The following is a 15,140-nucleotide window of genomic DNA, read 5'->3' as shown; positions in this document are numbered from 1 at the left end:
TCCATTGCCTCCTGCATTACATCAGCTAACCAAAACGCCATCTCTAAAGAAAAGTGAATCCATAATCTGAATCCTCTTTTCTTCTTTTCCTCTAATCTGATTCCTTTTGTATTACCTGCTTTCTCCATTGAAACGAAGAAAATTTTCCTCTCTAGATAGAAAGCATTTTGCTCTCCTTCTCTCTCCTGCATTTTCTCTTTGTAGATACTTTATTATTACAAGTGTGTTTTGAAGTTATCCGTTTGCGATTAATTTCTCTCTTGTCCAAAAGAAATATAAAAGTTTGTGTTTTCTCTTCACCATTTTATTATGTGGATGATTATTAATTCAAATTGACTAAATGACACCCAACTTCAAACTTCTTAGACCTCACTGCCTTTGTTTGTTGTTTTCTAATGTTCAAATAAAACTTTCAAAACTTATTTAATAAAAAAAAATAAAATTATATACCCTTAGATTTGGTGTTAAACAGGGTGGATTCGCCGATCCACTGTACAAACATGAACACTTTTTTTTTTGGTCTTGAAACCACTTATAGAACTAAGAACAAATTAGCTGTTGCTGTACGTGTAAGAAAAATCTACACAGAAGCAGCCAAGCTAAGCCAAGTCGAGGCGATGAACTAACAAAAACCAGTTAGGAATAGGAATAAAATAATAGAAGCAATGAATGAGTGAACGAGTGAAATGAATGATTTGAAGTTTGGTTAATTACAGAAAGCGAATGCGGGGACCGCACTCAACGCCTTTACACTGACGCAATCTGATGCTCACAATCGAATCAAATGTGTCCTCATTACGATTTACTTGCACACTGCATTTCAATTATTATCGTCCTCGATTTCACTCCACCCCCAACTCACTGCCACCCCGCCCTATAAATTCTCTTCTTCCCCTTCCTACTCTTCATCACTCTCCCAATCCCTCCATCTCTAGTTCATTTTATCATATCATCGTCAAATGGAAGAATTCCAAGAATCCGATATGATTTGGTCTTCATCAAATGCTCATCATCACCGCGACAATCATTTCTACTACTACAACAGCTTTACAACAACGGGCGACGACTACGAAAACAACCAGGAAGAGAGTGGTGGATTATCACCTCATGAACAACATTCATGGGTCTGTCAAGATACTACTAACACTAGTAAAACTAACAATAAGCTCAAGAAGAATAAGAAGATGACGATTTCTTCATCAGTTCCGATAAGTATCCCAGCGTCAATGTCCAGGCGTTCAAGTTATGCAGCGGATTCGGATTATGAAGATAGTGATACTGATGAACAAGAAAAAATTGTTCCACCTCATGTAATGGTAGATCGAAGGATTAATGCTGAAAACACAGCATTCTCGGTTTGCAGTGGCACGGGAAGGACACTCAAAGGTCGTGATTTGAGCAAAGTTAGAAATTCGATACTCCGAATGACCGGATTCCTGGAATCATGATCGTGATACTTGTTATTAGTTAAACTAATTGTTATTATTATTTTTCTTTTTCTACTGTTCTTGGATAAATTTATTGTAATCGAGGCATAAAACACCAAATCTAATTAATCAAAATTTTCAGATTCTACACATATATTTATTGTCCATTTCTTGGCTTGTTTTTATATATTTTGATAAAAACTTGGGTTTTGATTTTGCTTTCATTTTGATTCCTAGCAATCCACTAAACTACAAAGTTGTGAAAGCTTGAGAAGAAAATAGACTCAACAGAGGGAATTAAAACAAGTGGTGGAAAAATTCCGACATGACAGATAGTTTGATTGGTGGAATTAATAGGAGTGGAGTTAACTGGAAACTATCAGCGCGCAGCAACTCCCTGACAGCTGTTGATGGCAGGGTTTACTTCTTAATTGATTTGTATTATTATTAACTAGTACTATTATTAAACTATCTTGGTGTTGCTCATAGTTATCCACTAAGAAAATAGTACCTAGATTTGGCATTGTCATGGGATAGTTAATTGGTTAATTTATTTGTGGTGGAGTATGCCAGTATGGAATAGTACATGACTAGCCAAACTTATTGGACACAAAACAGACAGTGATTTAAACATCAATTTTTTCACACTTCAATAATTATACATCGACGTTTCAGTTACATACATCAACTGAAAGATGAACATGATCAATGGATTTGTGAAAAACAACTAGTCCTCAATATGGTAGTTCTCCATTTTGGAAAATAATACTGTGCAGCCCACACACACCTATTGATCCAAGCATGTTTCAACTTTCAACAAATCAAAACGAGGATTTCTGCAGCCAAGCCCGAAGTCTAGTAACACCAGTAACTCTAGAGGAAATCAGACATGCACTATTCTTAGTAGGGTCACACAAAACCCCTGAGTAAGCTACTGGAGTCTGGACTACTCAAGATTAGATCACTGCTTTGGTGAACTACTTTTTCACTCATCGCCAGACGCCAATTATTCTCACCTTTGAACGATACCAAGTTACCAACATTACCCCCCTACCTAAGGTGGATCACCCAGAAACTCCGGCCCAGTGTAGGTCTTTGGGCATTGCAATGTGGGCTATAAAATAATGAAAACTACAGCCACACCCATTTTCTCACCTTCCACCACTGTCAAATCCACGCGTGTAAAAGTTCACACGCGCACCCAAAATCGGCGTATAAATTCTGACGAAACCCAAAATTTTCAAAATTCAGTTTTTATTTTATTTTATTTCCAAGTTTAACCTCACTTTATGTTTTGAGATTTTGTATTGAGATTTTGTTCTGAGAGATTGAGATAGAGCCAGAGCGAGAGCTGAAGTATTGAATTATCGAGAGTTGCGAAGGAGCTGATTGAGAGATTCAATTTACTCAGCAAAGATAATCTGAAATTCAAGCTCAGGTTCGTTCGTTTTATCTTTGATTCTGATCTTGTTTAACTTTGATTCTGATCTTGTTTAATCTTGATTCGATTCTAGGTTTTAGTTTCTTTAAGATTATGATCTATTATTTTAAGTTACAGAGTTTAATTTAGGTTTTCGAATGGATTTTTAGATATTTAAGCTTGTTTTTGAATTTACGATCAATGCAGATCTTTTCGATTCAATCTTTTAGTTTCGATTTCACAGAGTACCAACTCCATTGCACTGTACTCATCTCTAAAGTTCTCCTAAAACTGCAACATGATTTAATAACACTCATCAGGGAAGGCATAACTTTATATGCATAACAGGTTATGCAGATACTCTAAACAATGCATAACTTGTCATGCAGTCAATGTTGGATCTGCATAAGATGTTATGCAGTTAAAAAATGTGTGATGCAGGATATGCTTAACCAATATAATAAGGATTTTTATATGCATAACAAGTTATGCAGATACTCTAAATAATGCATAAAAGGTCATGCAGTTATTTTTGGATCTGCATAAGATGTTATGCAGTTAAACAATGTTTGTATATTAACTGCATAATCAGTTATGCATAATAAGTTATGCAGTTCACCATGTTTGCTTTTACTGCATAACCAATTATGCATAATAAGCTACGCATTTCAGCATAGTTGCTTTTACTGCATAAGCAGTTATGCATAATAAGCTACGCAGTTATGCATAGTTGCTTTTACTGCATAACCAGTTATGCATAACAAGTTACGCAGTTATGCATAGCTGCTCTTACTGCATAAGCAGTTATGCATAACGTTATGCATAGCTGTTTTTACTGCATAACCAGTTATGCATAACAAGTTATGCAGATACTCTAAACAATGCATAACAGGTCATGCAGTTAATTTTGGATCTGCCTAAGATGTTATGCAGGATAGATATGATTTGATTTTTTAAATTTGATCTTTGCTGTTGTTGATTTGATATTTTAATTTTGAGTAAGAATTTTTTTTCTGAAGCAACATGCAGGATAGATATGTTTGATTTTTTTTCTGAAGCAACATGCATAAACTGTTATGCAGATTTGTTAAACAGACAGTTGTGTGCATAACCTATTATGCATAGTATATAACCTGTTATGCATTTATTTTTTGAACATAAGAAATTATATGGGGATAACATGTTATTAATGATTGCCAGGTTAACGCACCTTCTTTATAATAATTGATGCATAAGGGGGCAGGTTCTTCTTCTTCTTCATTTTCACCTTGGTTCTTCTTCTTTTTAAGTTTTTCTGTTTGTTGGGGTTCACGTCTTTTTCTTTTCTTCCTATTATCAACAACTTGCTTGACTGAAACAGACAAATTCAACACAAAAGATACAATATAATAAGTACTTAAAAGTAAGAAAGGGGTTAAATCATCATGCCTTATGCATCATGCAAGTTATGTACCTGCATAACTAGTTATGCACATAGTTGTTTTTACTGTATAACCAGTTATGCATACTAAGCTACGCAGTTCAGCATGTTTGCTTTTACGGCATAATAAGTTATGCAGTTCAGCATAGTTGTTTTTACTGCAGAACAAGTTATGCAGTTCAGCATAGTTGTTTTTACTGCATAACAAGTTATGCATAATAAGTTACGCAGTTATGCATAGTTTCTTTTTCTGCATAACAAGTTATGCAAATAAGTTATGCAGTTCAGCATGTTTGATTTTACTGCATAAGCAGTTATGCATAATAAGCTACGCAGTTCAGCATGTTTGATTTTACTGCATAAGCAGTTATGCATAATAAGCTACGCAGTTCAGCATGTTTGATTTTACTGCATAACAAGTTATGCATAATAAGCTACGCAGTTATGCATAATAAGCTACGCAGTTATGCATAGTTGCTTTTACTGCATAACCAGTTATGCATAATAAGCTACGCAGTTATGCATAGTTATTTTTACTGCATAACAAGTTATGCACATTATGTTTCCTGCGTAACATATGTTATTTAAAATTAAAACAAATGACTTATTATAGATGCATACCAGACAATTCCTTTTTCTCTTTCACAGAATCTTCCTTTGCCTTCATTGTAAACTCAATCAGTGGTCTTTCACTATCTGTTTCTCCATTTTCAAATTCAACATCAACAAGTAAAAATGATGTTAAAATCAAAGAAAAATAAAGTTATAAATGGAGAAGAAATTAAAATAAAATGATGTTGTTAACCTGATTGTGCTTCTGTTTCGTTCATTTTTGTCGAAATGTTCTTTCTAGGGTTTGTAATTTCAACTTAACTAGTTTCTAGGTTGGTTTTATAGAGTATGAAATTTATTTTTTAGGGTTTAAATGGAGAAGAAATTAACTCCTCAAATCAGTTACAGAGTTTTTGGTGGAGGAGAAAAGAAACTGCTGAAAGTTTTTAAACCGCTTAGGGTAATAACTTCTCAGGAGAAAAGAAAAACCGCTTTAGTTCGAAACTGCCGAGGGTAATAGAGTAAAAACATATTTATAAAAAACTTTGGGTGCGAGCATATCCAAAGTTAATTATGGGCCTGACGGTAAGAAAATAAATTTTTTTTGGGCCTGCGCCTAAAATTCTGTTGTCAAAATGCTATTACACCGACTCAAACCTATGTATGGGCCGAACCGGACTGGTTTTAGCCTCATCCACATCTCATCCAATACACAACATATTTCAAGTTTGATCCACATCTGATCCAACATCCAATGAATTTACATTCAATTGATGCATGTGTGGACGGATTGGATGCGGATGGTCCAATCGATTTCTTCTATGTTTAATCGTTTTAAATAGAGAAACAAAACTAAAAATTTCATATAAAACCTACAAAACCACCGCATATATATATATATAACAAATGTCATAGAAAACAAAAAACAAGTCCTGACAACAAGCACCAGTTGTATCATATACACAAGTTCTCCAATATACATGACTGTAAAACAAACTTAACAACATCATATGTGTAATGAATTATATGTAAACACTACTAACCCCGTATTTTACAAAAACTCCATACATAACCTTAATTTGACGCATGCGGGTATCTAATGGATTTTTAACATAATGCTCGCAACCAATCCAAAATCCCTTGGACCCCACAAGTTATACCAGTATCCAGTCCATTAATGTACGGATCGGGCTCCCACCTGCAAGAAAAAAAAAACCAGATGGGTCAGTCCGGATCCGCGAATTGAATCACAAATACTCATCCCATACTTGGACCTTTACTCCAGTTCATGATAAGCGCATTCCAGAGTGCAATAATCTCAAACGGAGTCTACCATAACAACATTTCCATTGTTTCTGAATTGTTTCATCATGTCAAATCATTATCCCAGCTGAAAATCTGAAAATAGAGATTCATCGCCACCTTTTTTAGAGCAGCGCTCGGTCAAACTCACAAGTTTTTCTATCTCAAGCTTGTTGTCAATGTTACATGTACAAAACTATATTTTTCATTTTTAATCTACTAAAGTCAAGTTTCGGACTAGTATTAAAGTATGGTAGTTCAGTATCAGGAATCACTGAATAAGATGAAAACTGAAGAAAAAACGAAGACATTTGTGAGAACTTCATCAAAAAAGAGGTATGTGAAGACCTACTTACCATATTTACTCGTGGCAGTTATCATTCTATCTTACGAGACTATGTCGTATGATGTTAGTATATTAATATTGCAAACACGAAATTTCGAGTTCATGCTTGTCTTGGTTAAACTCTTGAAATATGATTCAATCAATGGATATTTGTAGATTCTTAGTAATCTAAGTTAGAACAATTTATTGTTCACAAACTTTTTTTTCTTTCAAGGTGATCATTTGGAAATTGCCCAAGAAACAATGCATATTGTCTATGTCTATTGTAAATATTTCAAATTTAATTATGAGAGATATGGAACTTCTTGGCGTAACGTAAACATATTTGTATGTATAACCTACTCAGTTTAAATTTCGCAGACTGTAGAGGTTTGTAAACCCGGTTTGTGAACCATGTATATCTAAGTTACGGATTGGAGGAAGGTTTGCAAACCTCTTGAATGACTTCGCGAACTTCCAAGGTTTGCAAACCTTTAAGTCCTAACTTCGCAAACTCCCAATGGTTTGCAGTTCAGTGTAAGCAGAAGTACATGAGCTATTCTATATGAACATGTTCGCTTTTGCTACGACTCTCATAGACACTTCTAAGATAACTTTTTTTCACAAAATAAGTTTGTGCTCTTGGATCATTGGTTAGTCTTGAGTGTTATTGAACAACGCTAAGTGCTTGTAAGTTCAAAGGCATGTGTTTCCTCTATGGACTATCATTGTGCACGGTTCCAGAACCTTGGACCATAACATTTGCAGCGAGAGTAAAGTTATTTTGTTATTCAAATGCTTCAACAACGGTATTTATTTATTGAATATTTGCAGGACATTTTTTTGTTGAAACTTGGAATCAAGCGTATGAAAATAGAGTTAAGAGATTGTTAAGTAATGTAATGTTATCAAGCATTGGCATGTCAATTTTGGTTGTCATATTTTAGTTCAGAAACTTGAGGCTTCTTGATTTGATGACTAGAGATAACTTCATTAGGTTATACTAGGAACAATAGAAATGTTGAGACTCACTCGCGTTACCCTAAAGAATCTGAATATGTATCGACATCAACGAACACATCAACCTTCCACTCGAGGTTAATAATGCAGACTTGGCTTGTTCCATTTATATCTATGTTTCTTTCAAGTCGTTAAGATCAAAAACATAACATATGAAGTTTATTTATGTATCTCTAGTATTGGTGACTTGATCATTTCATTATGTTCAAAGCGTCAAGGAAGCATATAAGAGTTGTTTTACACAACTTTACTATATTGGATTACGAAATATTGTTTAGCTATTTTGACTACGTAGATTCGACATAACACTAATTGATAACTTGCTGTTAGTTAATGTGTTGAACTTTTAGGTTGATTCCATACCTCGAAGACTGTGTTTAACTACAAGAGTTCAAGGAAATAGACTTACGAAACTTGTTTCTTAATTGAAAGGTCAAAAGACGAGGGTACCCAAATATACTACAATCTTTTATTTATCCACCTATAAGTCTTCTACCAAATGTGATCGTCTATGGACTTAGTTGAGACAATACAACAATTCGATTCACACTTCGTGTGATCGTCTATGTATACGAGATCGAGACAATATAACAACAAGGTCACTTGTGTGATTGACTATGGATACAAGATCGAGACGATACGACAACAAAGTGTGTACTTGATAATAGGTTCGGAATAACCGAAACTCTATAGGATCAATAACAAGTATTACGGAGTTAACGAACAAGTGCAATTTATTTTAATTATAATAAAACAATTATAACGCGGAAAAGTAATGTAAATGGCACAGCAAGATTTTGTTAACGAGCAAACCGCAAATGCAGAAAAACCTCGGGATCTAGTCCAGTTTTGAGTACTCTCAGAATTAAGACGCTATATAAAATCTAGTACCAACTTTGTATAGTTGGGACCAAGCAGACTACCCCTAGCTACTTAGTTCCCTCAGTATCCCTGCGCCTTCAACTTCTAGAGTCACGCACGTCAATAGCAAGGCCTTTGGATCGTAGTCCAAACGGCAAAGGAAGAATTTGTTTGGTAAGCACTCTAATCAATCTTGCTAAATATATTTGATGAGTCGTTGACAAAGGCTCTTATGTTTAATCTAATAAACTCCTTTGTCTGGTTAGATCAATCTAAATATTGATTACCGAAATAATCAAGTCTAGATTCGAACTCAATCGATATAGATCTCAAAGAGAAACTATAGAGAGTTGCCGATCTCACACAACTTATCGATCAGACCTATCAAAGATAAACCGATTATAGTTGGATCCTAGCCGAACAAGGTTTGTGCACTAAATCCACAAGATACGAAAACTAGTAAGAATTCTTCTTCGTCTTCAAATCTTCTATTGCCCTCAAAAACCTGCACAACAACACTTAAATCCTCTTGTGATCAATCACGCACAAAACAGAGTCTGTTAACAATGGAATATTACAAGATGTCTTTTGATCTGAAGATGGTTCTAAAGATCCCATCGATACTGTGATCTAGTCTGAGTGAATCTTACAGAAGAGAAAATTCTCAAGAATAAACAAACTAGGTGCAATCAAAGATTCAACAACCGCTAGTCAATCAAATCAATCATTGAAAACTAATAACACTGCAATTATCTAGTTTCCTACAAACGTTACTCGTAGATTACATGGCTCTTAGTATAGTTTACCTATCTCTTAGGATAGTTTTCAAGAAATGAAAACTCAAGTATTTATAGACCAAGGTTGTTTGGACAACAACGAAATTCCAAAACCGAAAATATTCTCAAGATATGCATTAAAGTACCTAAATTCGGTTTTCCTATTCCCAATATATGTTAACTAATATTTTCGAAAACTCTTATGGAAAAACCTTCTATTATTAGTTAATACATTAACTAATAATACATTCTATAGGATATGCTTTAATTGCTGGTAATTAAAATATATATGATGAAAATCATAATTAAATGTTTTTCACTTTTTCGGACCAGGGATGACCTTGAGTATCAAGGAATATATTTGAACAATAAATGATAAGAGTTATGTACATGTTCAAATATGTCGACATCTAGAAGTTTCTTAGCAAACCCTAATTCCAAGCTTCACACAAAACATAAAGAGATATGTGAATATTGGAAACTCAGTTTTGCATCTTGGGATCGGTTGTACCAACCTCACAATGTAAGTTGTGATCAGTTATACCATGTTTCCCAAACCAGGTTGTGACCGGTTACACATTGCTTCCCAGAGGTAGCTTGTGATCGGTTACACCTTACTTCATGAGTTAGCTTGTGATCGGTTACACCTTGCTTCTCAAAGGTAGCTTGTGATTGATTACAACTAACTTCCCAATTCATCTTGTGACCGGTTATACCTTGGTTCCCAAAGTAACTTGTGACCGATTACAACTTGCATTCCAATATAACTTGTGATCGTGGAAAAGCGGGGGTCTAACAACCTCTTTCGAATAGCAATCTGTATGGACTAACTCCAATATACTTTCTAGAGAATCAACTAGACAGTCAGACTCAATCTAGATAAAAGTATATCAAAGATTCAATCTCTCGATTTGATCTCTACTCAAGCAAATGGAAATCTGCGAGTCTTTATCAAATACTAGAGAGATAAACTTGGATGGTACGAAAGATCAATATCCAAGTGTCAATCAATTTAAATCAAAAACCAAAGGTTGGATATTCTAATTGATTGATCTTAACGAACAACCTGTGATATTTCAATTATATAACGAAATATAATGTGGAATAAAAGTAAAACAGACACCAAAAATTTTGTTAACGAGGAAACCGCAAATGCAGAAAAACCCCAGGACCTAGTCCAGATTTAACACCACATTGTATTAAGCCGCTACAGACACTAGCCTACTACAAACTAACTTCGATCTGGACTGTAGTTGAACCCTAATAAATATCACACTGATTCAAGGTACAGTTGCGCTCCTTACGTCTCTGATCTCAGTAGGATATTACGCACTTGATTCCCTTAGCTGATCTCACCCACAACCAAGAGTTGCTACGACCCAAAATCGAAGACTTTAATAAACAAATTTGTATCACACAGAAAAGTCTATGATGATAGATAAATCTGTATCCCACAGATAAACCTAAGAGTTTTGTTTTGTCTTTTGATAAAATCAAGGTGAACAGAAACCAATTGATAACCCGGACTTATATTCCCGAAGAACAGCCTAGAATTATCAATCACCTCACAATAATCTAAATCATATGGTAGCGAAACTAGATATCGTGGAATCACAAACGATGAGACGAAGATGTTTGTGATTTCTTTTTATCTTGCCCTATCGGAGATATAATCTCAAGTCAATTATTCAGTTGAACTCGTACGATAGAAAATGGAAAGATCAGATCACTCAAGAAGAAACCTAAGGTTAAAGGAGAAGTAGTTTCGTCTGTCTTCACAATCCCAATGAAATCTTTCAGTCGTTAACCTACAGGGTCTCGAGAAGAAACCTAAGGTTAAAGGAGAATCGACTCTAGCAAAACCAACTAGTATCACACAAGAGGTGTGGGGATTAGTTTTTCCAGTTGCTAGATGTATCCTTTATATAGTTTTCAAATCAGGGTTTGCAATCCAAATTACCTTGGTAACAAAGCATTTAAAATTCACCGTTAGATGAAAACCCTGATTTAACCAAGCTAATATCTTTCAACCGTTAGATCGAAACTTAGCTTGTCACACACAAATTAAATGTATTTCATTAAGGTTTGAGTAACCGTACCTAAACGTGTACACTTAGTTGGTTCACAAATAGTTAACCAATGGTTAGCCATATGAGCACTTCCATATTAACCATATTCATCTTCTTCACATAAGTTCAAATGACTCATAACAACTAGTTGAAGAGTTGTTCAATTGCTTAGGTCTTTATGAATAGACACAACTGAAACAAAATCGGTTTGATTCACTTGAATCAATTCATGAACAATATAGCCACGGTTTGCAAAGATTGCATTCCTTATTGATTTATTATTTAAGTTCATGATATTCCGATTTGAGAAATATAACCAGCTTGAGTATGCGTACGGGTACGTGTACCATAGCTGCCGGATTCGAGTTTAGAAACTCAGCAGAAATTTTCGGACTAAAACTTCCGTGGGCACGCGTACGGGTATGCATATGCGTACCTAAGGTGACTGGTTTAACAGTTTGCAAACTTACAAACTCAGCAGAAATTTTCGGTTCAAAAACTTCCGCTGGTACGCGTACCCAACCTGTCTCCTTCACAAATACTGTATGCACACATATGCACATACTTGGTTTCCGGAACATGTATTTATACACTAATGTGCGAACACACTATATATGCTTATATCCATAGTTGGTTACGTAATCTCAACTATACATTTCAATCATTGAAACATTCTTCTATAATGTTATAACAGTCCTTATTCACAACTATCGTCATCAAAGCTATTTTCAAGATTGAAACGTCATCATGACTTTCGTCGTGGGTTAAGATGAAAAGTGGTTAAAGCGAAAGCTTACCAACACATATTTCGAGAAAAATATAGGCGAGTAAACTCGGCTCGAAATAGCAAATGTGTATGTATGAAAACTATCATACTTATACGACTTTGTCTCAAGAGTAGGAGATAGATAGAGTTTTGAGTAATAGATAAGTTCAAGTATCCACATACCTTTTAGTCGGATGAAGTTCCACTGGTTCCTTGAGTAGTTCTTCGTCTTCGTAAGATGATCGACATGGAGTCTGGAGCTCAACTACACTAAACTTTCCTAAACCGAGACTTAGCTATAAGTAGTCTAGAAATCAAGACATATAGTTTTGACTACTAAACTTGACAAACATGCTTGAGATAGCAACGCAAGCGAGTTCTACCGATCAATGCTCTAACAATCTCCCCCTTTGTCAATTTTAGTGGCAAAACTATCAATACATATGGATTACAAAATAAATAAAACTTTGTAGCTTCTCGTCCACATGCTTGATTTCCTTGGTGCTTCAACATTAATCGAAAACTTCGTCTTTTCCAAGTACTCCAACGATTCCATAGATGTTCAATTCAGCATCATAGTTGAAGATTCGTAGCCATAACAATGAGAAAACAAAATCTCTCGATCATTGTTATACAATGTCATAGTATTATTACACAATATCAAAGTTCTTATATCACAACTTCGACAACAATACTATGGTGATATGTATCACTCCCCCTTAGTCAATACTTTCATCTCAACATGAAAACCACTCCCCCTTACATAATGATCCTTAAATCACGTAAACCATATGTATTTGTAGTGTGAACTACATATTAATTCTCCGCCTTTTTATCAATAAAATTGGCAAAGGTACGAAAGCGGGATCCTAATGAAATTTTCACAGAGATGCTTCAAGACCAAAGAAAAATACATATCAACTTGTTTATATGCAATCATAAATCCGAAGCTAAATGCATTCATCAAGGAGTTTATAAAGATACAAGATAACCCCTAAAATATTCCACAGCCGCACTCCCCACAAAAATATGGAAATTAAGCGCAAGTTCAATAGAACTCTCCCCCATTTGATGTCATCCCGAAAGAACAACAAGAGCGACCTTACTTTTACAAGAAAAGAAGGATTTCTTTGGACACCAAAAACCATAAGGAGATGAATTTGTATTCAAAAATTCTCAATCAAACTAATCACAAGAGAACCCATGATCAATTTAATCGGAATACACAACCAAATTAATCACAAACGAATCTATGATTAATCTAGTCGGAAATGCTCACATAAGAAAACTTATGGATTCGCACAGTATATACATAAAATTTGGATCAGGGAAGATCAATACTGCGGAATATACAAAGATTCATTCTATCTTCATCACTATTTGCATAACGACATACAATAGACATAATCTTTGTAAACAAAAGATTTTAACCTATCTTCCATCAAAGAATTGACATAATAGGTTTAACTTTTGTTTGTCAAAAGTTCATCGATCTTGTATCAATACATGCATATCGACATATGAAAGAGATAACTTTTGACATCGTATGGGACAATAATAGTTCACGGATGCAAACACACATATCCCATAACATATTGCAATATATAAAACCACAAAGATTAATACTGCAAACATCATCTTCCAAATCACTTTAGAATTTAAATAAATCTAAAAACATTGCAAGATGAAACCCTAGTTATCCTTCTTAAACAAAAACAAGAATAAAAATTCTCTTAAGAAGTTTCCTAGAAAAGAAGAATCTATCGGCTAAAAAGCAAAACAAGACGAGGATATTGTGTCAGCTGAACACGAACTATCAGTTAGCCAATTTGGGATCCTCATGAGTTTTGAGATCCTTGAGCTTGTGATCAACAACATCCTCTGCATCTTCAGAGAGGATATCCTTGTTTGGAAGATCTTTTGCATGATTTTTCATGAGACCAAGGTCAGGATTAACCTTTTTCAACTCAGATGTTACCATATCAAGACACTTCTTTGCATCAACAAGTTGTTGAACGTCAAGAACCGCATCAGCTGGAATCTTGTCCCAAATATCTGAGTAGGAATCAGGAGATTGAGGAAAAGATCCTCCAACTTCAACAAAGGTTCATTTCTTTTCATCGAACTCGAAATACACCGCATTATCAATGAAGTCTTCAGATAAATCCCAATAGCAAGAAGAAGAAGCCATTGATAATAGAAGGCCTATAGTGAGATATCTCAACTCAATAGGAAGGGTATACAAACGATTTTGAATGGACTTAGGGTTTACAAGATTGGTTTGTGAGGATCCAAAAACAAACGTGAACTTATTGAAGAAAGGTCCACGGAACCCTAAGTAAAAAGGCTATATGTGAAGATAGACTACTCAGTACCTGAAAAGTGTTGCCAAGATGCAGTGCACAGTTTGTTGATGATTTCTTTATATCCTTTAGGTTGTCAACCATCTGTTCAGATATGCAATCTTTACTTGAAACATGATTCTTATCATTCAAACTTTCAGACGAACATACTGGAAACAAATGATTCAAGAAGAATAAGGAGTAGTAGGAGAATACTACAATTTTTTTACTGAAACATGTTATAGATTACCCTGGATACACATCATATCAACACAATACTTTCCCCATTTCAAGTTATATACTGAAAAAGCGGGGGTATAACAACCACACCCAATATTTCGATTAGCAATCTGTATGGACTAACTCCAATATACTTTCTAGAGAATCAACTAGATAGTCAGACTTAATCTAGAGAAAAGTATATTGAGGAGTTAATATCTCTCTCACTTGACTTGATCTTTACTCAAGCAAATAGAAATCTGCGAGTCTTTATCAAATACAAGGATAATAACTTGGATGGTACCAAAGACCGATATCCAAGTGTCAATCAATTTAAATCAACAACCAAAGGTTGGATATTCTAATTGATTGATTTTAACGCAAAACCTGTGATATTTCAATTGTATAACGAAATATAATGCGGAATAGAAATAACACAGACACCAGAAATGTTGTTAACGAGGAAACCGCAAATGCAGAAAAACCCCGGGACATAGTCCAGATTGAACACCACACTGTATTAAGCCGCTACAGACACTAGCCAACTACAAACTAACTTCGGTATGGACTGTAGTTGAACCCTAATCAATCTCACACTGATTCAAGGTACAGTTGCGCTCCTTACGTCTCTGATCCCTGTA

General features: G+C 34.9%; 1 protein-coding gene across 1 annotated transcript; it reads left to right on the top strand.

Moving 5' to 3' along the window:
• The first annotated feature begins 855 nt into the window (after positions 1 to 855).
• LOC113332642 lies at positions 856 to 1,581 on the top strand. The gene has a single exon (XM_026579164.1). It carries the CDS (start codon positions 960 to 962, stop codon positions 1,446 to 1,448), a length of 489 nt encoding a protein of 162 aa, XP_026434949.1. The 5' UTR covers positions 856 to 959; the 3' UTR covers positions 1,449 to 1,581.
• The last annotated feature ends 13,559 nt before the right edge of the window (positions 1,582 to 15,140 follow it).

This window comes from Papaver somniferum, chromosome 1 (genome assembly GCF_003573695.1).
Source record: "Papaver somniferum cultivar HN1 chromosome 1, ASM357369v1, whole genome shotgun sequence".
NCBI lineage: Eukaryota > Viridiplantae > Streptophyta > Magnoliopsida > Ranunculales > Papaveraceae > Papaver > Papaver somniferum.
Note: the sequence above shows the minus strand (reverse complement) of the source record. Positions and strands in the feature narration are given on the sequence as shown.